The sequence below is a fragment of the Echiichthys vipera genome (genome assembly GCF_963691815.1).
Source record: "Echiichthys vipera genome assembly, chromosome: 17".
Classification (NCBI taxonomy): domain Eukaryota; kingdom Metazoa; phylum Chordata; class Actinopteri; order Perciformes; family Trachinidae; genus Echiichthys; species Echiichthys vipera.
Window position 1 is genome coordinate 10,998,823 of NC_139842.1, and position 26,622 is coordinate 11,025,444.

Here is a 26,622-nt window from a genome sequence, read left to right on the forward strand (position 1 = left end):
AAGAAGAGGGCCCGTGACGTCACATCCGGTGAAAGTAAAACAATTTAAATTATTATTTTCCTTTTTTTTTTTTTTTAAAGTTTTGCAGACAGGCAACTAAAGGAAAACGTTGTAACAGTTGTAAAACGCGTCAGTGCGTCTGCTTTAAAGCAAAAAGTAAAAACATAAATCCCACTATCCCTCCCAACAACCCATGTCAGACGTTGTCACAGTAACCAACTAAGTAATTAAATAGCACATAACATAAGATAATTAAGGGACGGTGAAAGAAAATAGAGTAAAAACTGTAGATAATAGTAAAAATAATTAAAGTAATAAAAAAAGTCCTTCAAGTACTAGGAAGTGTCCTCACCATCAAGAGTAACAGGAAGACTGTTACTAATGAGAGGCAGCAGTGGGTTCCAGGTTTTGTGGAATGCTGTCAAAGATCCCCTCTGTGAAAAGCTTAACTTCTCTAACCGAAGACATTATTGTGTAGTAATGGGCAGGTTTTTAGACGGAGGAAGCCCAAAAAGAGCAGTCAGGGGATTGGGTTCCAAAATTTGTGTTAGCCTGTTTGAGGGTTTGAAATATATCGGACCAAAATTCAGCAAGCTTCGGTGACGTCCAGAACATGTGTGCGTGGTCGGCTGGGGACTGCTTACAGCGGTTACAAGCGTCACTGTGACTCGGGTATATCTTAGCCAATTTAGCATTGGTGAAATGGGCTCTATGAAGCACCTTCCACTGTAAATGGCCGTGCCTGGCACAAATCGAGGATGAGTAAACCAGTTTTAAATTGTCCCGCCACTGGACCTCAGTATTGTCTACCCCCAAATCCTTTTTCCATGCATTTTTAGGTGAGGCAGTGAGGACTGGGTTCAGAAGAATCTTATTATAAATGACAGATATCAGTCATTTGTGTTGTACGTTGAGTCCATTTCAGCTTCAGGGGGGCGGTTCAGAAAATGTGGGAATTGATTTTGGATAAAATGTGTCATTTGAAGGTACCAAAAGAAGTGGCTATGAGGCAGGCTGTATTTGTTCGACATAGGTGCAAAGGACGCAAAAACACCTTTGTCATACAGGTCGTTAAGCGTTTTGAGGCCCTGATCTGACCATATGCGGAATGCAGGGTCTGTGCAGGAAGGGAGAAATGCACAATTATTCAAAACTGGGGCAAGGACAGAAGCCCTTTACAAACCGTACTGCTTCCTGAACTGAATCCAAATTTTAATGGTATTGCTGACAACCAGATTAGGTGAGAACTTGAGGGCAGATATGGGGAGCTGTGAGCAAAATCGTAGAATGCAAAGAGCAGGAGGAAGATGTTCTCTCAGTGTGAGCCCAGGGCGGGCAGACTTCTGCAACTTCACCGCGGAGCCAATATAAAAGTTTAATAATGTTGCAAGCGCAGAAGAAACATGGTAAATGGTATACGATTATTAGAATCTCAAAATCAACTTTGAAAACTTTGAATGTGTGTCCCCCCAAGGCTCACAACAATAGACCCAGCTGGAGCTGTCATTTGAAGGTACCGAAAGAAGTGGCTATTGGTCAGCCTGGTTTTGTCCGACATAAATATAAAGGATACGCGTTTTGTAGGCCATCTGACCATATGCGAAATGTAGCGTGGGTGCAGGAAAGAAAGGAAGTGGTTTCATTTATTTGTTTGGGAGTAAATGGTAACGTTAGATGAGCTGTTTATTTCTTGTTTTGATATGCATACAGTAGTGCTAAAATATACGTTTTATTTAAGTATTTTTTAAATATTTTTAACATATTGTATTAAAGCTTGATATTTTTTAAAAGGTTTTTTTTTTCCCTGAAATGCAACCGTGAAAGGTTCTGTGAACATTATGCAATTAATGTAATTTCCATATTTATTTCGTATATGGGGCCGGTTGTGAAACACTTTATTCTGAAAACCGGACGTGAACACAACAAATACATTTTCGACGCAATTTGGCGAGTTGTATTTCACGTGGTGTGTTCGTGTAAAGTTAATACCATGGTTAATACTTCACCCTCTTTCAGCAGGTAAGTGTTTTATACTGCTAAGTGAAAAAGAATAACAGGGTAAAGGGTTGTCCTGTTATGTCAGCTCGCTCTGAGCAGTTTCAATCAGGTTTCAATGCATTTACCATAAACATCAGAATACGGGCGCACTACACATAAGGGCCGTCTGAGAATGACCGGCCACTTGCCCGCAGTCACCAGAGGACGCCACAGTGTAATTTATCACATCTTTGTAAATTGAATGCAGGTCAGCAGTCAACAAAGGGGTAGGTTAACAAGTATGAACTTAACCATGACTAAACTGAGACAGACTGATTTAATGATGATTACGCAAAATAAGTATTAATGATTGTGAAATAATCTTATTTGTATTCAGTACTGTAATAGGCATAGACTGTGTAATAGGCCCTTACTAGGCTACTTATTAGTCATTGCTATTCAGATCCATGCTGGTGATGAAAATGTAGCCCTTTTGTGCTTCTGTTTTGCTTTCAGTATAATTGACCGTATGTAATTGAATCCTATAGCCTATTACTTTCATTTGATACAACAGACAGCATATTATTGTGAGGTTAACATCATACCTGCTGTGATAGTAACTTCTCTAAATGGGGTTTATTCAGAAGTAAAAACATTCTGGTAGATTTCATCCTGCTCTCAGTGCTTTGGAATTATACGCACTTCCCTGGGGAAATTTTAGCAAGCTGTTATTAAGACATTTCATGAGCAGGTGTTTCTGTAAATAATAATTCAAACTGTAATAGCCTACATTTTAGTAATATAATAACAGTTATCAAATATGTATACTGTATATCAATATGACTTTTGTTCAAACCTTGTGTGTGAGCTTGCATGGGCACACCTAGCGTGTATGTGCAAATAAGAGCCATGTGCTAAGAAGTGAATAGAATATAAGTTAGAGATAACGTTTATCTATTTATTTCACACATATATTTCCATAGCGTACCATGGCAGTTAACATGTGGCTGTGTACCCTTATTGTGAACCATGCAGTCCTTACATCAACATCTCTGTGATCTCTTGTCGCTAATTAGATAAATAAAGCTTTTCTGATGTGACTGCTTCAGTCCTTCGACAGTTAACCTCTTACACCGATCTAAATCCATAAGCTCAGTCTAGTCTGTGTCATTCAATCAAACAAGTGATCTTTTGATTCAGTCAAACCTGGCAACACAATCTTTTACCAGAAAGCAATAGAAGATGCTGCGACTTTGCCTGATACCGGGCTGGCGTTGCCGTGTCCTTCTTCTCCTTCACCTCTCTGTCAGAGGCATCAGCTTAGTACTGATTTACACTTGAACCACATCCTGTCCTCTCCAACGAGAGAGGTTTAATGAAAATGCACAATTGAGTTTACCGTTCCAACAGCTTGTTAACCCTGAATAATTCACTGTTTGCTGAAGTCTGGCAAGAGAGAGAGAGCAGGATGAGTAGGGTGGGGGGTGCTGGGGCCAACCTGGCAGCTCTGCTGAGGTAATAGTCGGATCTGATGGCCAGTGTAAGACCTGAGATAGAAACTTAGACTGAAACCTGACAGTTCACAGTAGTTCTTTAAATCATGTAGGAACAAGGGACATGGAGTCTGTCAAGCTGAAGCATGGGTGTAGAGTGGGGAGTGACCTCGTAGGTGCTGTCACCTACAGTCTTACTGGATAACTGACATACAACACTTTGCTTAGAGTTGCTTAGGTTGCCTTAAAGTAATAGGGGAATACGCTTTATCTCTCTCTGGCTGTTCAATTTAAAGACTGATTCCACTTTCATATTTGTTCATTAAATTTGAAGCTACAGCCAGGATATGGTTGGCTTGGCTCAGCTTAGCACAAAGACAAAACAGAAACGGGGCTGGAAGCCAGAAGCCTGGCTCTGTCAAAAAAAAAAACACATCTAAAACTCACTTATTAACATATTATATCGGGTCTGTTAAACCCATACAATAACTGCAGTGATAAAACAACAATTCGGTTTTTTAGGTTATGTGCCAGACTATTTCTTGACTGGTAGTGGTAACTTCCTGGAGTCTTAGCTGGTTGCCTGGCAACCATTTAGAGCCAAGAAATACTAATAAATACAGAGGTTCAGTATAGTTATTGAATCTCACAAACTTTGAAGATTAATAGCACACTTATATATATATATATATATATATATATATATATATATATAGTTAAAGTGCATCAAAGGTCCATTATTGTAAAAAGTGAGATTTCCATGTTTTTTTAGGTTATAAAGAAGGTCAAGGTGCTATATAAACACGTGAAAGAGAGAGAAATCCAGCCGTCAGGACTTCTATACAGTTGTGCAGGTTTGATGTCACAACTATATATACCGTATAGAAACAGAGAACTACCAGTATGAACCTGAAAATGAGCAAAATATGGGACCTTTAAATTCATAGAAGGGTTGCGATTATATCACTGTAGGCTAGATGTGGTGTATTTAGTCTATGGGTGTGCTGGGAAAGGATGATGTTGAAACTCAAGGCTTCTATCTATTTTTAAGTTGTATACTTATTTGTCAAGTAATGTGTAAAATATACCATTTAAAGGTGAAGTGCAAAAGAAAAATATTACATTAACATAGGTATAACGTTTGTTGATGACCATAAACTACATTTTTTGTAATGTTGCCTAAATTTCTGAATGCACCATGGGTGTAATCCAACTTTTTGAAGGTTGGTTTTAGTTGACGCTGTACGCATGTGCTTTTGCGGCATTTATGGATGGATGTTTACTGGCTATGTTTCGCCTTGACACAAACATTCTTTAGTTGTCCTCTCCAACCGGACCTCCATTATAGTCAAAGTAAGTTTGTCTACGATGACTCCCGTCATCGTATCTGATTGTGCCTTCTCATTTGGAAAAGTCTGCAACGTACCTGTCTGCCTCTCCATGACAGCTATTACTCAGTCTGAAGGTGAGTCAGCACATGTAACAGCTGTTCAGGGACTTAAGCAGGGTGTGGCTTTTGGTTACAAACTTGCATTAGTCCAGTGAATAGACACAGCTCAATGTATATAAACAAAACCTCAATTAGCGTATATGTAAACAATAGGCTCAAGGCAGGGGTGAAAATAGATTTCTAGAAATCACCTTCCATGAACACCCTGTGCGTATCAGGAGTGGCCATTGATACGGCATGGCCTATCATTCATTAATGAAGGGAAGCTGCACACAGACATCATAAGTAGAGGCTCAGGACTAATGCTTGTCGGAGAACAGAGGCAGTGCTGTCATCCCCTGCATTATGGATAGAGTTCCTGCGTGGAGCTCACAAAGCCCATTCAGTCATCCTTACACGGCATTGAATCTTTTACGACGTTCCTCCCTGTTCAGACTATCAGGTAGCAACATCTCTGATACCTCAAGGCTCCATAAGACTGGGAATGGGTAAAAAAAAAAAATATGATCAGCAGTTTGTCATAGCAGACGCTGGATGCATAGTGGACATCCAAATGGTTCGAATGGTTGGGGAAGTATGTTATCAGTTGAAGATGGGGTGCATATAAATGTTTCACACAGACGTAATCAGTAAGGTGAGCCTGACACTCCTTTCTTGATATGAGTTTTTGGTGACAATGAAGCAAAGGCATCAATTATTGACGTACTAAGCAGAAAAGCAGGCTAGGCCTATGTGTCCATCCTTAAGTCATCCAGACACATTGCATGGTACAGTATTAGAAATCACACAAAATGTTTCAGTTTAAAAGTGGAGTAAATGTTATGTTAACTCAAAGGTAACCAAATTGAAAGTTACATTTTCGGGCTTACTTTATTTCTTCGAATAGCTAATCCTTTTGTTACCTAATGCTGCAACATCTCAAAGGGACTACTACTGTTACCGCTACCACTGCTAGTGTGACCTTTTGAACATAGACCATTTTTTCCATCAACAGAATAACTAGTACAAAGGAACTGCTTTAAACTTGTATGTTGCATCTAAATGACAGTTTTAACTTTTTACAGATAATAGAGAAGGAATAGCTGCAGGAATGAGTCTGTGGTTAACACAAGCTTAAGAGTTTTTTACGTTTTGCACTATGACATAAAATATTTCAGTAAATACCGCTCTTGTGAATTCTGAATCATGTATATCTTAAAGAAGGGAGCTCCTATCAAGTGGCTGATTACATTTTTTAAAAATCAGTCATTGAAGGTAGTCGCTGTAGTCTTGCGCCTGTGGTGCTGTTTGTTTACATCCTAACGTTAGCCTAAAAAGTGGAGTTCATTTGTGAAGATTATCTTGCTGTACAAAAGTATCATAAACATGTGTTTGCCACAGATCCAGTGGTAAAATCCTATGGGTTTTTTGTTGAGGGAACCCGGGGGATGCTATTCTACAGTCTCTCTCTCTCCATCCCTCCCTCCACCCTTGACTCCAGGTAATCTGCTTGTCACATTATCTTGTACTGCTGTCCCGCCGCAGCACATCCAGCAGTCAGCGTTGACCTGTTGGCTCACATTTCCTTCCTGTTTGCCACTCGCTTTCCTGACCCGCAGGGGTCACAGCTTCATTGTGTGTCCCCTGGCTTATGTTACTTACTGGCTTCCCCAACCTTGTCCCTCTTTTAGCTGTGTACCTGTCAAAGGTTATTAAGGACTTTTTGGCCCAAAACGCAAAAAAAAAATACTGCCTGCTCCAGCTTTAATAAGGTGTTATGAATCTTGACTTTGCCATCTCTCAAAGTGGATCTCGCTTTGTTTTTGCAATTATAAATGTATATATGCACATATATAATTATTTCTTGCAGGATCTCCAGAGGTTGTTTCACTCTATTGGATGCTTGATGATGTGTATCGTACATTGGATGTAAAGATCTTATATGATGTTCATTTTCAGGTTCATTCTTACTTTTTGCCAGAACATGTTTTAATGTTCAAAATGTTTTCTGTAATTTTTCTTTCTGAATATACCTGTTTTCACCCTTTGTCTGTGTCCTTTTAAGCCTCCCTCGCGAAAAGGCCCAGTCTGCTCTGTTTGGTTATAGTTTACGGGTCTTCCACTGCGCCTCTGCACATCTGCGTTCTCTGCACCTTCATTGCAGCAGCAGTTAAATGACTGTAATGATACTGTAGTGGCACTTTCTACCTATTTATAGCATAGCTGTGACATCACAACTGTTCTGACAGCTTGTTTAAAGGCACAGTTTCTGAATGCAGGCTGTTTGCATTGCTCTTCAGATTGAGCGTTTGGATACTTTTAGTATTTATATAGCACTTCAACCTGCTTTATAATTAAAAATGACAATTACACTCAGTAATTTATGGACTCGTCTCCCATGGAGAAATATAAATGTATTTTCCGGATATTGTCTAAGGGTTGGGAGTAAGCTCCTACCCCTCTAATTCCGGGGTCCTTGCTTGGATCACACACATCTTTTAACTCAATCTTTATTTTGATCTTAACTACACACCTGTAAAGCTTTGTGACTGTATCTTGCACGGTTGGGGTGCTATTGCAGTCAGAAAATGTATCCACAGACAGACGGACAAATAAAAAAAATCCTCAAAACTGCCTCTGTGTTAATTCCTGCAACATTAGATGTATCCAGGACAAAACAATAGCAGCGTCGTTGTCGAGACTGGTAATCAGAACGGCTTCATCACCTTTGTATCACTCCATAGTGACAGTGAAATTTGGGCTTGAGTGAAGAAGGAAAACCTCTATCATTATTACAGCACACCATCTAAAATCAAGCAGTAGGTAGGTATAACTACACATCCTACATTTGAGACCACGACCTCATGTTAATATCAGGTTAGGCTCCATAGTTCTGAGTAGCAGGTGTCTGCTATAATAGTCGGGTTCTCCCTGTAATACAGGTAATTGAAATGATGCTAAGATGGTACCACTGAAAGAACGCGTGGTACTCTGTATTTTGGTGTCTCTAGTGGGTCAGTAACTAGTAAGGTAGTTGTTAATCTTAATCTCATGAATCCTGTAAGTGCAGAGCATGAAATAGCTATGTGCTATTTAAAGTCTCTAGGAGGGAGGATGCAGAGTTGTGAGATGGTCAATCTTCTGTCTAAGAGTTTGAGTGAGCATAATAAAATTCTTCTTCTTTATTATATCCTGAGCCAGCTCTGCTGCGCTATCAGTGAGACCTGGCAAAGGACATCATTCATATGTTATATCATATGGATATCATTCTGCAGAGTTTGCACCTTTCTCTGTGCATCACAAACACGCACACTCAAACACACACACAAACTGACACACTGGTGCATATTAACATCTACCGTGTTGTGTGTGTACTTATGTGCATATTTGAAAATATGTGTGTTTTGCATGGTCTGATCTGTGTCTGATTTCATATCTGATTTTTGCAAGTGTGTGTGTGTGTGTGTGTGTGTGTGTGTGTGTGTGTGTGTGTGTGTGTGTGTGTGTGTGTGTGTGTGTGTGTGTGTGTGTGTGTGTGTGTGTGTGTGTGTGTTGATGCTCTAGCCTCCACCGCACCAAGGTTCAGATGGGTTTATTTACAAAGCTGAGGTCAGGTGTCACTTGATCCAGCCAAGGTAGTCATCAAGGTCACCTCCACTGCTTTTTCCCTGTGCCAGCTCTATGAATGTATAGACTCGCACAAACACTCAAAACACACCTGTATATCTACAGTATATATATATATATATATATATAGTATATACCTCAACTAGAGACCCTAATTTTTCAGAATATGTTTCATTTCTCATACACCTGACATTGTCTGACATTCGGTCACATTTAACGCCGTGTTCGATATGAGTAAGTGAACATTCAAGGACGCCACAGAACTGTAAAAAAATGGCGTGGCTGTGTTTTCTGGTGTTTTTGTTGCGTGCAGGCACGTCTGTATGTACATATGATTACCCAGTACCTCAGGATTAATCAGACCATCTTGTGCATATGAAACATCACTTGATTACCATACAGTGTACTGTATATTTCTTGCCATGCCACACTGTGTCAAACCACGTCTTAGTGGAAGACCTCGGGAAACATACAAAGACTTGAACAGGAATAATGAATTATAGCCGCAGGATTTGGATTTTATTCTTTTATTTTCTCAGTAATTTGGTAAATTGTACATTTATTTGGGAAATACAGCTTTATTACCTGTCTAAAATATATGAAAATGAAATAAAAAACTAAAATCGTGAAGTAAATGTTGGTGGACCGGAGCGAGTCTTGCAAAAAAAAAAAAAAAAATAGGTTTTATCTAACTAGATGTAAAATGATTAATTAAAACTAAGAGAGCCTTTGAAGCCGTGGAGTAGAGGCAGGGTGGGGCTGGGGGTCAGATCGAGTGTGAGAGAGTCCAGAGAGTCCAGGTGTTTAGGACAAGACCATTGCCTGGAACTCTGTGGAGAAAAGAAGCAGCATTAGTGACATGAGATTATCTGTCTGACACCTGCATCATTGGAACGCTAAAATAGTTTGTATTCAGTAACAGCAAAGATATGAAACCATTAGAGAGAGAGCTTGTATGGATCCATTAAAGAAATGCTCTGATTAAAGAAAACAAAAATGGTCAATAGTAACATTGTGCAGGTGTGAGTAGGACATAAAAAGTATGTAGGGAGTTGGAAGAGACAACTATAATATCTTGTTTTACTTTTTTTCTTTCAGGCCAGTGAACAACAGGACTACTCTGGGAATGCATCAAATGTAGTCAATCTGCATTCTAACTGAAAAAGTGAAGAATTGTTTCCTAAGCATTGTGGTTTTCTAGTCACACAAACACACATGCAGGTTTTGCGTGATTGGGTATATGTCAAATAGGCGTGAATCCGCTCACCGTCCGCTCCAATCCGGCCGTCACTGTCGTCATCGGCAGCACTCAGGAAGCCCTTGGTCTCTTTGTCTGTCAGAACGCGAGCGCCAGGGGAAAACCTCTGGAGGAAAAACCTTGCGTACACAGAGAAAACTTCACGTTAAATTGGACACAGCAATAGCCACAAAGGCAGAAATCAGGAACTAACAATGAGGTCAAGTCTCTCCTGTGATGTGTATGGTAGCTCAGCCAGAGAATAGTGAGTGGACAGTTTCTCACAATGGTTAAAATGGCCCACATTAACAGTCTCCGTCCCATGTCAGCCATGAAAAGCTGCAGAAACTAATAATGGATGGGTATCCCCTTCACTGCATCCCTTCTCATACAACAATATCATAAAAATTGAATGAGAATGTGATTTTTTTTTCCATAATGATGTCTAATTTCTCCATTAGGTCCATGGCACAAAAAATGACTGTAGCTAGCAAACTGGCTGCTCACTCACTTGAGCTCTTCCTCCTCAACAAAACCACTGCCATCATTGTCCAGGATCCCAAAAACCCTCTTCACATCCTGGGGGCTCTTCTTGTTGAGGCCGCACAATTGGAAAAACTTCTTGGGGCAGAAGGAGTCCGGTGCTAGAGGAGAATATAGAGTGCAGAATTGGGGAGTCGTCTACACAAAACTACAATTAAGGCAACATAATATCAGCAAATCCTCAAACAGTTTATGTCAGTTTTAAATTGTGTAGAGGATGATGACATATCACTGACACGGTATTATTTAGTGTGAGGTGACCTAACCCTCCTGCCCAGGGGAACATATTGGTCCTGAATGTGTATTTGTTTTGTTTTTTTTTACATTTTAAAGGTGTGAGATGACATTTGTTTAAATTTTTGAACCCAAGAAAAAACACTAGCATGATCAAATCTGGTGTCTCTTAAGCTTATGCCCAATTGATGCTCATAATATCACTTAACAAAGCTTTACCTTTGGTTATCTTTTCATGACAACATTTAGCAGTCTTCCATATCTATATGTCTCTTCATACAGAGACAGCCCTATTGTCATGTGACATGCTCCAGTACAGAGACTGTATACGGTTAAAATAAAAAGATCGAACGAAGAGAGCAATGATGATATTGGTGGAAGACGATACCTTGGCAGTCCTTGATAGCACTGTCAATGGCCTCAGCGGAAAGGATAGATGAGAGCGACATTTTATTCCTGTGAGAGGAACAACCATGGTGAATTATTAACACATTTAGACAGGTACGGTAGCAAAAACCCTCTAACTTGACACTGACGGAGAGCAAAAATGTACCCAGGTGACAATACTGATACTGAGATGTCTGTGCAGTAGCCATCCATAAGTTCTTATGAAAGTCAGAATGTAAAGTAATCTTTTCTTTTTTTTTTTCAAATACAGTTTCATCTGACGGATTAAACTTGATAGAAAAAACTTTCCTTTGGTTATTGTCATCTAAAGTGCAAAAAAAAGTCCCTTTCACTTTGACATCTAACTGCAGCAGCTCCAGTGAATCTGAATGCACAGGAGCCAGAAAATCTGTCTCTACAAAATGTTTATAATAAAAATTAGCCACTCTCCATCGAAAGCAACCTCTCTGAATCCACACAGCAACTTACCGTGTGTAGGGGGGTTCTCGCCCGGTCGTTGATCCAGCAGAGAGGTAAGGCTATGTGGTGACTGCTGTCCGTCAAGGCGGATTTATATAGGTCTGATTGCAGTGACAAAAGGGATTGCTTGAGTTACCTGTCTATGGATCAAATTCTAACTGCCCGCCCCTGATCCAATTTCTCTGCTAACTAATTAACCTTTACTATTTATAACGCCCAGGGACCGTGGACATCTGTAACGCCCTTGTAAATAGCAAATTAAGTTAAAAAGCGTGTTCTCTCCATCCACCACTCCCTCCTGTCATCCCTGTGCCCCTCCTCCTCTCACCTCTAGAATTATACACTACAGTAAATGCAGGGAGGCTGTAACGTAACTACTATCTCCCTCTCTCTCTCTCTCTCTCTCTCTCTCTGCTTTTCTCCTTCTCTTGCTGTTTCTGTCACCCACCCCACCCTTACCCTTTCATGCAGATATCCTTTTACAGGCAGAAGTCCCAAAACAAGCACATCCGAACCACATTTCACTGCAAATACCCCTCTATCATTACATTTGATGTGAGATATGTGAAATAAAATATCAGCTGTCGTTGGACCCTTTCGTGGCATGTTTGTTTGCAGAAGGAATATGTGTGTCATGTAGATTTAATAGCATAAGTGAAAGGTTATTAGAAGAGGTCAGTCCATACGTAACCTCTTTGTGTCCACTGATATTCTGTGGTGCCTCGCTTGATCTGCTTTGGACATAAAACATAAACTTGCTGTAATCGCTCAAACACAGATTCACAACAGATAGGGTTCTAATCATTAAATCTAATATAACCCCAAACACACATAACTGCTCATCACTGAATGTCAGGGACGCCGGTGCTTTATAACCTTCTCACTCTTTCATAGGGAGGGGGGGGGGGCAGTCTCACTAAATCGCTTTGTCAACTGTGCTGATTTAGGCACCCGAGGTCACCCTCTGCTGTTGGTGATGATGATGCATAATGTCCCGGGTATCCACATGCACCATTTAAAAACGCAGTATAGCAGTCAGAGGTCACTCAGGGCTGAGCACGGGCTTCATTTGATCATTTCTCCCGTTTGTTTCTTTCAGTTTTCTGAAAGCCAGAGCAGCACAATGGTGTTTTTTTGTCCGTCCAATTTGTCCAGATGCAAAATAACCAGTTCAGGTTGTCTATTCTTTTCCGAGGGCATTTGTGGCCCCAAGCGGATCTGACACTAAAAACAAAGTCAGGGGTCATTAAGCACATTCCTGAGAGTGTTCACTGCAGCACTCCGAGAAGTAAAAGAAGGTTATTTATCTCCATGATGTAAGGTTAGTTGAAGGTATACAGCATTTGGTGTGTGTAAGCAAGAGAGACTGCTAGAAATAGGTTGTTTAAATATCTATTAATTAATCTCTGATCAATAAATAGTCAGGTCCCACCGAGATTTGAACTCGGATCGCTGGATTCAGAGTCCAGAGTGCTAAACATTACACCATGGAACCGCTGCGGGCCACGTCTACAGTGTACCACCAATATCCCACTGTGAGCTATTTTTGACTATGACTAAAAGGGTACCAGGGGCACAACGCCCCCCCAGCTTCATTACATTAGAAGTAAGCCGCTGTGCTGCCTTGGACTTGACCGCCTCAGCTGGTATTGTTGGCCTGCGATGTCATAATACACTTAAACATTATTAAAAGACCTGGAGGCAGAAAGGGAGTTGTAAATCAGTCCACATGCCTTTTATTTCATCTCATTGATATAGTTTTCTTGTAGCTGATCAATTATTTCTAAGAACACGTGTTTACGCACAGTGTATGTACCGTAGCTGTGTGTTTAATTCATTGGCAGCATCCAGGCGTCTTTCATTGCTTAATAAAGGCGCGTATCTCGCGGTGGTTTGTAATCGTCAACCCTCCCAAAAACCTAATCCCGGTGCCTACTTGTTACTGGGGCTCCCTCAACAAGTGATGTCCGATATAGTGACGTTCTGGTGGAGCCGGACTCCTGAGAAACTCAATCATCTCCTCCAGGGCTGCTGTGTGAAAAGGAGACTTACTTGAGGATACCGGATCGAGAGCAGTGGTGCGACCTTACCCACTCCCGGTGCATGATGTCATTCGCCATGTTGATACCTCACTATACTGTTACTGATCATTTATTCATTTAGCCTACATTTGCTAATGTTCTTTACGAGCCTCGCTTCTGGTCCTGGACATGAAGATTAACCGGATGGGTAATCCTCACCCTTCAGTCTTTCTAAACATGTGTTTTGGGGGAAATAAGACTTTTCTTTCTTTTGTTGTCTTTTTCTATTACTCTGTTGGACCCTCTCCTTGTCCAGCGGTGGAGAGTAACCAAGTCCATCTACTCAAGTACTGTACTTAAGTGCAATTTTGAGGAACTTGTACTTTACTTGAGTAATTCCATTTTATGCTACTCCACTAAATTTCAGAGGAGATATTGTACTTTTTACTCCACTACATTTAGTTAGTAACTTCAGTTATAGTTACTTTACAGATTCAGATTATATACAAAATGTTATAAACAAATGAAATAATATATATTGTTACAGATTACACAGCAGTATGTAAAGTAAAGTAAAGTAGGCTAAACCTTTACCAGCTGCAACATTACAGTGATATTTGCATTAATCTATCGATAATTATAATCTGATAATATAATATTTCGAAGTGGGCCATTCTGTATAATGAGTACTTTTACTTTTTGTACTTAAATACATTTTGATGCTAATATTTATAGTTTTTTAAAACGTTTTAACATTTTGAGTAACTGAGTATGTCTACAGTGTTTTTTTACTACTTTTACTTAAGTAAAAGCTTTGAGTATACTTCCACCACTGTCCCTGTCTACATAACCTGGCAACACTGTATATGAATATTTACACTTCACCCTCGTAATCAATATTAAAACAGTGTTTTACTTAATTCAAATAAAACGGAACATTAAAAATGGCCACCTATCTCTATTCCTAACGCCGTGAACTATCATTGTACATTTTTACACATCCCCTGATGATTATTTTGTCGCACATCCTGTACAAAAATGCACGGCTGTCCAATTCTAAAACGGGTGTGTTGTATGGTATAGTATTGAATAGTTTCTTTTTCATATTATATTATAATCGTCGTAATCTATTTCATCTTGCATGCATGTATGATGAGTTTTTTGTCAATGGGTGTAACTCCATCTAGTGGCTGCAGCGTGGAGCTGCATGACTGTACACAGGAAAACTAGAAACTGTGTGTGTGTGTGTGTGTGTGTGTGTGTGTGTGTGTGTGTGTGTGTGTGTGTGTGTGTGTGTGTATGTGTGTGTGAGAGAGAGAGAGAGAAAGAGAGAGAGAGAGAGAGAGAGAGAGAGAGAGGGAGAGAGAGAGAGAGATGATTCTTCTTTTTCTTATTATTAGACATTCTTATTATTATTATTATTACTATTATTATTATTACTATTATTATTATTGTTATTATTATTATTATTATATACATTTAAAAAGCCTTTCTATGCCGAAACATAGAAAGAGCGAGAGAAGAGAGAGCCTACAGTGCCCTGTTGAGTTCGTCAAATGTTCATAATTGGGAAAAAAAATAAAACACATGTAAGGATTAAAAAGCCCCAGTAAGACAGCAGTAAAAGAATATTTATTCTTTTTTACCGTTTGTACCTGGAAAGTGCATCATAGATTTTACAGTAAGCAAAATTCATATTTAAGACATGAACACAACCGAGCGACATTCACAATCATCACTTTTTTTTTCGTTTGGACAGTGTGTTGCATAGGAGGAAACGTCTCTTAAGCAAATGTATAAAAATTATTTATATTCAGATGAAAACGGGGGAGGTCGACGTGGGCTTTGTTGTTCCATCAGAGCAGGTGTTGTTGGTCATTTGCCAGTTTATTGCTTCACCATTTGAGCGAACTCTGTATGGGGAGACAAGAAAAGAAAACACAGTTGGCTTCTTTTTTCCTCCCCCCCAAAAAAACATCCAAAGAATGCCCCAACCACTCTGCATGAGAGCACGTACCATCCTCGCCAATCTTGCCGTCATTGTCGGTGTCGCCGGCCTTGAGGAAAACCTTGGTCTCGGCGTCAGTCAGCGCGCGCGCACCTGGCTTGAAGTTCTGCAGGAACAGCCTGCGGACAGACACCCGGTGGTTAGGTAATGGACTCCCATTGGCTAAGACGCACTTCATCATCCATTCAATTGAAAGCATTAGATATGAACAGAAACCAGTTAATATCTGTAAAACTGACTTGTGCAGCTGCAACAGAAGATGGATGGATGGATGGTGTGTGTGTGTGTGTGTGTGTGTGTGTGTGTGTGTGTGTGTGTGTGTGTGTGTGTGTGTGTGTGTGTGTGTGTGTGTGTGTGTGTGTGTGTGTGTGTGTGTGTGTGTGTGTGGCTTACTTCAGCTCATCCTCCTCAATGAAACCACTCTTGTCCTGGTCGATGATTTGGAAGGCCTTCTTGACATCTGCGGCAGACTTTCCAGACATACCGCATGCGTGGAAGAACTTCTTGTAATCAAATGAGCCATCGGCTGAAATTAATGCAAAACTTTATCAACATACAGTAAAGCTCTTCCGGGGGGGACGGGGCGCTGTCATTGCGATTTTGTAAAGGGTAAATTAAAAAGTCACCTTTGCACCCCTCCAGTGCTTTAGCGACATTGGCGGCATCGAGTCCTGCGAAAGTCATTTTGATCTGCAGACATCAAATACACACGGTTATTATAGGCCCTATATGCTACCCATACAGCTGCAAACACTGGGCATGTTATGACGAACTTTCCAGTACCACATATTGTTGACTATATGGTTCATTATGTTTTTTTGAGTCCCTTAACTCAATTATTACTCCACCATTTGCATAATGTTGCTAAAAAAGAAAAGAATGAATGATATTTAAAAAATGCTGTTAATTATTCCCAATGTAATAGAAATAGGCTAGATAGAAATAGAAACATTTAAATATTTCAAAGAGCAAATTACTCAATCCACTTTTTCTGAGTTGCATATTTGATTTCCAAATCCCGTTATCGGTTGACACGTGTTCCCTGCAACTTTACAGATGCTGGGAGGTCTGACCGGTAATCCATGTCTTCATGCGGCTGAAAGAACTTTCTTTGGATGCTGCATTGCGGTGCGAAGTCCACATTAAAAAGTTCAAAAGAAAAGATGCCGAACGTGATGCTGCGTCTTTGTCTGCGTGGATTCTTCCCTCCTCTCATTCACACTCACCTGTCTGGTGTCTTTGCTTCTGTAGAATACTGATGATACACACAGGACACGAGTCGACTGCAGTGGTCTTCCCGCTGCTCCCGGTGACCTTTTTATAGTTTCACTCCATCGAAATCTGAGGCATAAGATAACTGACACCGCCGAGAAGGGGGTGGCGAAAATATGTCCTGTAGCCAGAGAGAGCTCTATTTTAAGTTTCACAAATGAAGACGCTTAAAAGGTGCGTTTGAAGAAGTCTTTAATGTCCCCTAATGCTAAGAATAGGCCTGTTCACTGCTGAGGAGGACGAATTAGAAGTGCTGCTGGCAACACAACAGTGTTCTAGAGGGTGAGGATACGGAACATGCATACTGTACGTTAGGTTAAAGCTGGCATATCTGGCTCTGAGTGGTTATTTTCCCCCTTTTAGAGTAACAATGTCACTGTGAATTAGTTGTATGTGTTAAAAATGTAGCTGCAGTGGCTTCTTTATGTTTAACATTTATGTTTACCTGATAGCAACAATGAGCATGTGACATAGTGTATTTTCTCAGTGTAGTCATTTGTGTTTAGTCAGATTTACCTCATTTGGTGGTCTTTTTACAAATGAGCACATAGCAGTCATGATTGTGACAAGTCCACATTTCAATCCGTCCCATTTTGACCGGAAAGTCAAACATGTTTTTACAATTGTTGAAATTAGTCCATGAAATTAGTAATAAGTGGACTGCAGTTTTTGGAAACACCCCTGTTGAATTGCTTATTTCAGCTGACCCCCTTTTTAACTGCAAGTCCATATACCATTTGTGTTATTGTAACATTGTACACATTAATGTAAAAGTAAACATCAACATGTTTAAAAGCACAAGATAATGCTCAAAAGAAAGTTTGAAGTTAAAAAAAAGAAGAGAAGGAATTCTGAATGGTTGATCTTGACATTACAAAAGTAGGCTATAACATAATGCTGAGAATAGTTTTTGACCTGTAGGTGGCATCACAGCCCTGTGGGGTAAGAGTAAGGAGACAGCAGACTGCTGTCACTGTGCCTCTTTCTGTTTTCACCACTGGTTGACAGTAACAAGCTCAGACTGTCATCTGATCGGGTTGAGGGTTAGCTTATTGCTGACTTGCGGTTCCCTGAGCATTCATAGCTTCCCCTTGAATTGTAATTTGACTTAAATAAGACTATTTAAATGTATCGTTGTGCAAATACATGCATTTAGATTATTTTCCAAATAAATTCTAAACACTACAAGAAATCTGAATGGATTATTTTTGTTAAGAACCCTTCAGATCGTTGAAGACTTGCATCTGTGCACCAGATTCAAAGGTCCTGCTGATGCACCAGTGGCTGTTAATAGCCGTCCTGTTGCCACAGCACATCATGTAATTGACTACTCAGCAGCCCGTGGAGAAAAACATCTGATTACACTGTGTGACAGCTATCCACTGCAAACCGCCCTGGATCCAGGAAGTATATGAGCAAAGCCCCAGGGCTATTTCCAATGTGTTTGCCAGCTTGGGGGCCTGAGTCCAGCTATACTCCCCGTTTCATTTACCAATTATGAAAATAAAGGCTGGGCCGGTTAGTTCAATGGCACTTCCCAAGGTATTCAAAAATCCCTGGCAGGTGGAAACTCATTTCTTCCTCAACCCATTGTGCTGACAGCTATATGAATACACACAATACCACAATACAAAGATGACCTGAAGGAGATGACTTTACACCAAAAGAATATTTATTCCTGGTTTTTCACTCTTCCTCAAAAGTGCAGATGGTGTTGTACAGTTTGCACAAGTCATTTCAGAACATTTAACACATCTGAGTAACATTCACAATAAAATATGTGTTCCATGTTGAGAAATGATCCGCAGGCAACTCATAAATAAGGTATAAAAAAATATTCTTTCAGCTGGTGAATGCTGAATCTTGCAAGGAGTTCGCAGTTCCACGAAAAGAAGGGGATCTTGGTCAATGGAAATTTATGCCTTTACCATGGCAGCGAACTCTGTGAAAGTAGAATGAAACTGCCATTAGTAATGAAGCAAATGTATCTGTATTCTTACGTCGTCGTGGTGGTATAATCTGGACCAACTGGACCCAATCTCTGACCAAGACTCTAATTTTGAGTGATATTGGAAGTATGTGAATGAAATCAGAATAAGTCTTGTATGTCTCTGCTGTGTTCTTTTATATGCATTAGTGTACTCAGAAGAACAAAGAAAGAACGCTTACCGTCGACTCCGATCTTGCCATCACCATCACTGTCACCAGCGGCGAGGAAAGCCTTGGTCTCCTTGTCGGTGAGTGCTCTGGCACCAGCAGAGAAGTTCTGCAGGAACAGCCTGACAGGTGGGCAAAACAGCGGGAGTTAAACATTCAGAATGACTGGTTTTAAATAACTGTGCAGGATGAGTATCCTTTAAAAACATCCCTTGTGTTTGAGATTTGAAGGCCTGTCCATCGGTATTGAGATGTACAAAGTCATAAAACCTTCAGGCTTTATTAAACATGACTCTATTTAGGTTATTTGGTGCAGTAAGTAATATTACCCCTAAAGCCAGGCAAAGATAAAATGTCCAAATAAGAGTGAAGGGTAAATGCACCCCATGTTTTTCTATCGACTAAATAAAGCTGGAGAATATTTTGGGCAACAGAGGCATTGTTTGCATAAGTGTCTTACTTCAGCTCCTCCTCCTCAATGAAGCCACTGTTGTCCTGGTCAATGATGGCAAAGGCCTTCTTGACATCTTCAGCGGACTTGCCGGACATGCCGCATGCCTTGAAGAACTTCTTGTGGTCGAAGGAGTCAGCAGCTGTAACACATATTTTAACTCCATTAGCACCCTGACAGGCTGCATACATAGGCACATAGGACTTCCGTGTTAATTTCATATAATAACTGTGGCTGGCAGTTTATATCAGAGGTTATCGATTGTTTTTAAAAAGATAGAGGATATACTATGTATATCCCTTTGACTTAGCCTTTCTTTTTACACACTAGTCTTATGTGAATGAACAACACAAGAGAAACATATTATAAACATACAGTATTAGACATGTATTCAAGATATTTACAGACTCTAGAGTTACACATTTGACAGATTAGCAAGTATCCTATGAACCATTATAGATTAAAAATATCCATATATTATTGGTTGAATTATGAAGCCTTCTGTAAAAAATAATAATGATAAAAAGATAACCTTTTATGGTTTATAACATGATAATTTAAATAAAAAACTGCAAACTTTTCACGGACCCCTTGGCAGAGTGCCACGGACCCCTGTGTGGTCCCCAACCCCACTTTGAGAATCCATGGTTTACATAAGTTCAGTTGTGTGCATTGTGAGCCCCATTTTTTTTAACAGTTTCCTTTCAACTTAAACTTGCAGTGAGAATTCACATTATGCAAATAGTAATAACAATAAAGTGTGAACTGTATCAATCGTACTGTGTCATTTATTGCGCACTAAATGAAGAGAATGAGGCTCACCTGCGCAGCCGGCCAGGGCGGCTGTGACTTCAGCTTCAGCAAGAACACCAGCGAAGGCCATTTTTTTATTCTGGAGGAGGAAAGAAGACAAGGCTCATGGTTAATATCTAAACATCACAAACCCCATACAGTAGTCATATGGCTGCAAATATCCTGCTTTAATGCGATAATTAGATCTTTTGTATCTGGAAGATTATCCTAAAATGGACTGCTGAGAGGTATTCAGAGGGTTTGATGACTAACTAGAGTTTTCCTACTTTTTTTTTTAAATAATCGAAGTGAGCCTAAAAACCATGCATCAGTGGCCAGATATTAAGTATTTAACGAGACTATACCTCGTCTGGCGTCACAAGAGACGGAAGGTTCAGCAACGCTGTATTGGAAATAATCTAAAAGAACATAAAGAGGTTCAAAGTTCATTTTGGTCACAAGTAAACTAATGAACTCCTTTAATTGTCAGCCCAGGTTGCCAGACTCAGTTTCCCCAACACTAAATAGATGATGCTCCCACTTGAGAGGCCAAATCACGGCAACTAGAATCATTGCCAAGTGGTGTCAAACGCGTCGATAGCTTTGGGGATGATTTTTTTTTTTTTTTGCATCCGGTTAAAACAGACGAGGTAAAATAGCGCAATTATCCTCCACAGACGTTGATCCTTTGAAACCCAACGGCCACTTTGGGCCTCCATTTTCCGTCCTGTGATCCCGTGTAGTTTTCTCTATGTTGGTTCCATTTCTGCCTAAAGTTATAGTCCAAGGGGATCTCATCTTCTCGTCCCCTTTGCCTCCCAGAGTAAACTGCCAGCAGTCAGCGTGCTCTGCTTCCCACTCACCTTTGGGTTGCGTTGAGGCGAGTGAAAACCAAGGCGGACTCGAGTGAATGCCACTAGCGACGTTCCCCTCGCTCTTATATATCCTTGAGCAACACCATTTACAGAGATTTGAGTCCCAGTATCAGGTACCAAGATGTGTGGGTTTCGAAAAAAATGTGTCTACTAGTCTCGATCTATTTTTAGGTGAACAAATGAGGATGCTACCATGTGTGCTGAGGGCCTTATAGCTAGACGTGTGGAAACCCGAGCAGGCCCCGCTGCTCACTGACTTCACGTTGCACCCATAACTGATTTATAACCAAACATTCAAGACGCTGATTCTTATATTTTGAGTATTGATGAAATGAACTCGTGAGTGTAGGCCATGGGTCACATCCCCTAATTTGGTTTGTGAGGAAAAACTGAATGAGCACGGAGGACTCAGTGCCACATTGAACTGCTGTTCACTCTCCTACTGTTGGATGAAATATTTTTTATTTTCAATGACTTACTCAAAGGTTGTGAATATATGCGGAAGGGCTAAACACTGCCCTCAAAAGCACTGTCTCTTTTTATCTCCTTGTGATATGAGAGGCTAATTGAGGCATGCCCCTCTGTGATAGACCCTTGTTAGACTCGAGTTTGCAACACTCCCTTGAGATGGTCTCAGATGATAGATATGTATCTGCGCTCCTGTGACATTAACAAGCTATACTTAAAGCACAAGCTATACCGTATATTTCCATATGGTTCATATGAACTCCGCATGCAGTGTGTCGAGTTTCAAGCGAACACAGCGGCCAAACAGCCTTTTCGGGCCTTTACTGTACTATTGAATCCTCTATCCTTAGTAGGCAATGTTCCAATCATTCACACGATTATTTTGTGCGTGTGTGTGTGCGGGCGCGTGTGTGCGCGTGTGTGTGTGTGTGTGTGTGGGGGGGGGGGGGGGGGGGGGGGGCAATTGGGTGCGTGGACACGTGAACAAGTTAGCAGTATGTTGACAACTCAGTTTACTCTAAGGCGCTGCCACGCCAAAAAACGCAACTCATTATCTTTATTAATGACCACTTCAGGTTATTTGATCCACAGTCACTCATCTCAGTCATCTCAGTCATCTCGGATCAGTAAAAATAAAATTGTATTTTCCGATAATTATGGTGGGTATTCTATCTGGGTATGCAGGAATTCAAAATCCGTCCAGCAGAAGGCAGTAATAAACCTTATACGGAAAAAGTATGAGGAATAAGGATTTTGTTTGTTGTTGTTGTTGAAGAACCCATGTTAGAAGATTTGAAAGAGGAAACATCATTAATAATATGATATTAATACAATTCTAATATCTGGTCAAATTGGACTTAGTGGCTTTGTCAATTCAACTACTCTGCAGTGAATCAGCATTTTGATGTGTTACAGTGTAGGAAAATCACAGGTTTTTACTAATAACACTAACGATGGCTCCATTCAAATCAAGTGTATTCCAGTGAGGACAGCCAGACAGCACACACAATACCAGGTCCTTGAAACCAAAGCAGCCAAGTCTCTTGTGATGAATTAATATGTCAGTCATCGTTAACTTTTCTTAGAGGTGTAGCCAGCATGAGTGATGCAGAGACTTCCACATCTGCACTCCTGGCGTCTTTGATCTGTCACTGCAGTAGGGAGATGACTATAACAGATGCATTTTCTGCCTATATAAACTATAGTTGTGACATCTTAACTATACGAAAGTCCTGATTGCTCTTTTAAAGCTACAGTCTATGATTTAAAGGCACAGTCAGGCACAATACAAGCTGCTTGAATTTCTCAATTGACTGGGCATTTTGATACTTTCACAGTATTTATACAGCACCTCGGCCTGCTTTATATATGAAAAAAGACCCGCAAATCTCATTAAAAAAGGGAACTCTAGGTGTAAATGAAATGTTGTGAGACACTTAATGCAGTGTCTGCAGATGGGAAAAAAGCAACACAAAGTGATATCACATTTTAAATTAATTTATTAACCCATTCCAGGTACTTGATTGTTTAAACACGCACACAACTAATAACCAACTTTAGCTGTTTGTCCACCAAACATCTTATGCATTATTGTATTACATCAACAGGGAGAGCAGCAAGCAGGTAGAGAATAATCCGCGGTTTCTGGTGTTTGCATCAAACAATCTGGAAAATCAGGATTTCCATGAGAAACCTGTTTTAAAATAGGGAAAGACAGTCGTGGTCAAAGCTGTTTGGTCTCTTTATTTCAGGATATCGCAGAACTCTGTGGGAGAGAGAAATAAATTGAGTCAGGAAAGAAGTCAGTGTCATACAACATCATAAGGAAGACGACTAACCAAACAACTAATTGTTTTGTGCATGTGCGTGTATGTGCTTTTTATAGACTGCAATTTCAGCACCAAGTAATGGACAGCTCCCCTGCACAGATGGCTTCTTTTCTAATCTGCCGGCAGCTTTTTCAGAAGTTTCACTTGCACCCACCTTCCATCCCAATCTTGCCATCACCATCCTTATCCCCTGCAGCCATCAGAGCCCTGGTCTCAGCCGCAGTCAGCTCCCTCGCCCCCGGAGAGAAATTCTGAAGGAACAGTCTTATGGGTGCAAAAAAAAATATCAGTAAAAAGTTCAGACTAATATCATCATATCATACTGTAGTTTGTATCTTCCCCTCTAGGCCTTTCTGAGCCATTTCAATCCCCTTCCCCATCACTCACCAGCCCTCCCCCTCAAGGATTACTGAATTTATTCACGGTGGGAATGCAGCTCCATTCACACATTGACCTCTGCCTGTGGGCCAGTTACGACATACATGGCGCACAGATGCACAAACACACTCACACGCACATCTGTATCCTTACTTGAGCTCCTCCTCCTCAATGTATCCACTTCTGTCTTGGTCCAGGACTGTAAACACTTTTTGACCATCTGCCTCGGATGAGCCGGTTAGTCCCACTTGTGCAAAGAATGACTTGAAGTTGAAAGTGCCTGGAGCTACAGAGAGAGAAAGGAAGAGAGATGAAGAGAGCAAAAGAGAGCGAGCCAGATGTTGGAGTGAGAGGTCAATCACAGAATGATGAGAAAGCAAGAATGGCGAGGGACTGAATAGAGATGTCACATTTACTCATTCGCTCAGATGATTTTCATTCTTCCACCAATGACATTTACCAATATACACCCTGTAGCACATCACTGTCTTATACCATTATAGGCTATGTCATTATGCTATTGAAACAGTCTAAGCACACTGAATATTGCCCATGGCTCAAATGCAAACCTAAATGTTAAAAGCCCTTTATTCACCAAGCTCAGTTCAGAGTGGATCATCTAGCATAAGTAATTAAAAATGATTTCATAATTTCGACTGAAATAAATGTATTTCCGCTGATTTAAAAATCAGTCACCTTAAAATATAGGAGGGGGGATCTTAACAAATGTACGCCCAACCCAAGGATGATTGGTGTGTTATCCACGCTTTTGTGAAACACAATTTTACAATTACTTATTAAAATAAATCATAGAAATACTGCATGCTAAAAAAAAAAGTTAAAAAAAAGAACAAGTTCAAATGTTATTTCGCCTGAAACATCATTAACGGGGGGTTCTCTTGAATAAAGGGTATATAAGCACTGACATTTAGTTTTCATCTGAGGGGTTGAGCTGTGTCTGCCTTGTCAAGCAAACATAATTGCAAGAGATAAATGATTAAATGCTTTCGGATATGAGGACTGTGTGATTTGGTATTCTCTATGTGAATGCTCAGTATAAACACTTTGGTATCTGGGTGGTGACCGCTCTCCTGCCACTTTGCTGCCTGGTTACCTGCAGGCTCCCTGTCCCCACGGTGAACACTACATGCAGGTATCCATAGTGAGACTAGAAGTGGATCTGTCTCCCTCTGCAATATGTGAGTGGATTTATGTTCACTAACTATGTGCTCTTGATTTAATTATAAGATGCATGTGTCTCCCTGCAAGCGAGCGTGTGCGTGCCATCTGACTCACCTTGACAAGCCTGGACTGCAGCCTTGATGTCCTCAGCGCTCAGCATCCCTGAAAATGCCATGGTCCTCTGTAGCTGCCTGAGGGGTGCAAACACACGTACACGGAGGCAATGCAAAGTGATAGTAAATGAGACTGGTGCAGGAATTTTCCGCTGTCAGATAACAGTCTCTGTCAGATAAATAAATTAAGCGTAATTGTTCTTCTGTGGGTAGTCTTAAGGTCATCAGCACTGTCAAAAACAAGGTGCTGAGTTCACCTTTCATCAAGAGGGCTGTGTCCTTTTTACAGTGAGGTACAAGCAGATTAACAAAAGCTATACAACTCTGTATTGTTTTCTCAGAGAGAGAAACAGATACATTTCATCATATGAGAATTGATTAAATGAGAGCTATGTTTCACAAAATGAGAGAGAAAGTTGCTGCAACTCAAAGGAGCAAACATAATTACCCTTGAACATTCAAATTTTTGTAGTTCCCCCTTTTTAAAAGAAAAATAATTGAGATGCTTTAAGGCACCAGCACACAGAACTGCCAGCTATCATCACACAAACATTGCTGTGCACATGAATTTGCAAAAAGCTTGGTACTCACTGTGCTTCGGGTGAGTTTTGCACTCTCTGATGCGCAGATCTCTGCTTGTCTTTCCTCGTGCTTATAAGGCACCAACACTCTCTTGCAGCTGCGTGATCCGGAGTACAAGAAGCAACCTGACGTATCTGTCCTCAAACCCAGGGAGATTTCCCCCCACGCCACAGAATGCCTCCTCCTCCTTCATCAGTTAATCAGAGCGGATAATTTTCTCACTTATACTGTTGTGCAAATTTGCTGGCATGGGAAAAAAAATACAGTAAAAATGAATTGCATTCTAGTCTGATAATCATAAATGTAATTTCAGTAGTGCAAAATGTTCATGTTTGTCTTACTACACCTGCTGTGAATATACTGCTATACATCTAATGGTATTAACATGATTATAATAGTATCAAATACAGAAGCAGGTGTATTTAAGAAATACAAAACCTATTAGTCCATGTGATGAATGTGATATTGTCAGCTTTGTATATAATTAATTAATTTATAATCATAATCATATCTGGTAGTTAAAATATAAATGTAACCACATGGGTATACAGCTACCCTATTGCACAGTAAGTCTTAGCTGTATACATAAAAAAGGGGTAATGTGGGACAATAACTGCACTATAATATTCACCAACTGGGTGAATCTCAATGTGCAATAGTAATATTTTTCCTCTGTGCCTTAGTGTGAATTTAAAACATTTTAAAATACTGTATATATTGTTCCTGTTATTCTTACATTTTATATTTCCCTGTGTTTATATATTTTCTACAATTTATTGTGTCCTACTGATACTTCTTCTATGTTTGCTATCCACTTTGCTGCTTTGTGGGACTAATAAAGGAATATATTATCTTAATACTTAAATATGGTGGTATGTTCTGTAGTAAGGTTTTTATCACGCCTCATAAAAAACAATTATGGTGTGGCTTAAAAGTCATTAAAACAACATTATGTCAGGAAACTTAGCCTACACATGAATTTAAATGGGTAAGATAACAACTTGACTACTGTTCAAGAGCATCAGTCCTGTATGTGTAGCTATCGTGATCAAAATAGAGTTTGCTTTGTTTGTTTTGCTATGAGTAT

General features: G+C 40.2%; 4 protein-coding genes across 4 annotated transcripts; all 4 read right to left on the reverse strand.

Moving 5' to 3' along the window:
- Positions 1-9,330: 9,330 nt before the first annotated feature.
- pvalb8 (parvalbumin 8) lies at positions 9,331-10,989 on the reverse strand (the record flags this gene model as incomplete). The annotated part of the gene is made up of 4 exons (XM_083930548.1): positions 9,331-9,356; positions 9,794-9,903; positions 10,275-10,407; positions 10,929-10,989. The coding sequence occupies 4 exons, from the start codon at positions 10,987-10,989 to the stop codon at positions 9,331-9,333; spliced, it is 330 nt and encodes a 109-aa protein (XP_083786674.1).
- Positions 10,990-15,038: 4,049 nt separating this feature from the next.
- Positions 15,039-16,759, reverse strand: LOC310959869 (parvalbumin beta-like). The gene is made up of 5 exons (XM_083931362.1): positions 16,663-16,759; positions 16,063-16,126; positions 15,830-15,962; positions 15,446-15,555; positions 15,039-15,341 (listed from the first exon to the last, which is right to left on the reverse strand). Exons 2-5 carry the CDS (start codon positions 16,118-16,120, stop codon positions 15,316-15,318), a joined length of 327 nt encoding a protein of 108 aa, XP_083787488.1. The 5' UTR covers positions 16,121-16,126; positions 16,663-16,759; the 3' UTR covers positions 15,039-15,315.
- Positions 16,760-18,358: 1,599 nt separating this feature from the next.
- Positions 18,359-21,060, reverse strand: LOC310959868 (parvalbumin beta). Its single transcript, XM_083931361.1, has 5 exons — positions 20,972-21,060; positions 20,139-20,208; positions 19,326-19,458; positions 18,878-18,987; positions 18,359-18,650 (listed from the first exon to the last, which is right to left on the reverse strand). Exons 2-5 carry the CDS (start codon positions 20,197-20,199, stop codon positions 18,625-18,627), a joined length of 330 nt encoding a protein of 109 aa, XP_083787487.1. The 5' UTR covers positions 20,200-20,208; positions 20,972-21,060; the 3' UTR covers positions 18,359-18,624.
- Positions 21,061-23,193: 2,133 nt separating this feature from the next.
- pvalb5 (parvalbumin 5) lies at positions 23,194-25,018 on the reverse strand (the record flags this gene model as incomplete). Its single annotated transcript, XM_083932010.1, has 4 exons — positions 24,955-25,018; positions 23,812-23,944; positions 23,435-23,544; positions 23,194-23,216 (listed from the first exon to the last, which is right to left on the reverse strand). Exons 1-4 carry the CDS (start codon positions 25,013-25,015, stop codon positions 23,194-23,196), a joined length of 327 nt encoding a protein of 108 aa, XP_083788136.1. The 5' UTR covers positions 25,016-25,018.
- Positions 25,019-26,622: the final 1,604 nt, after the last annotated feature.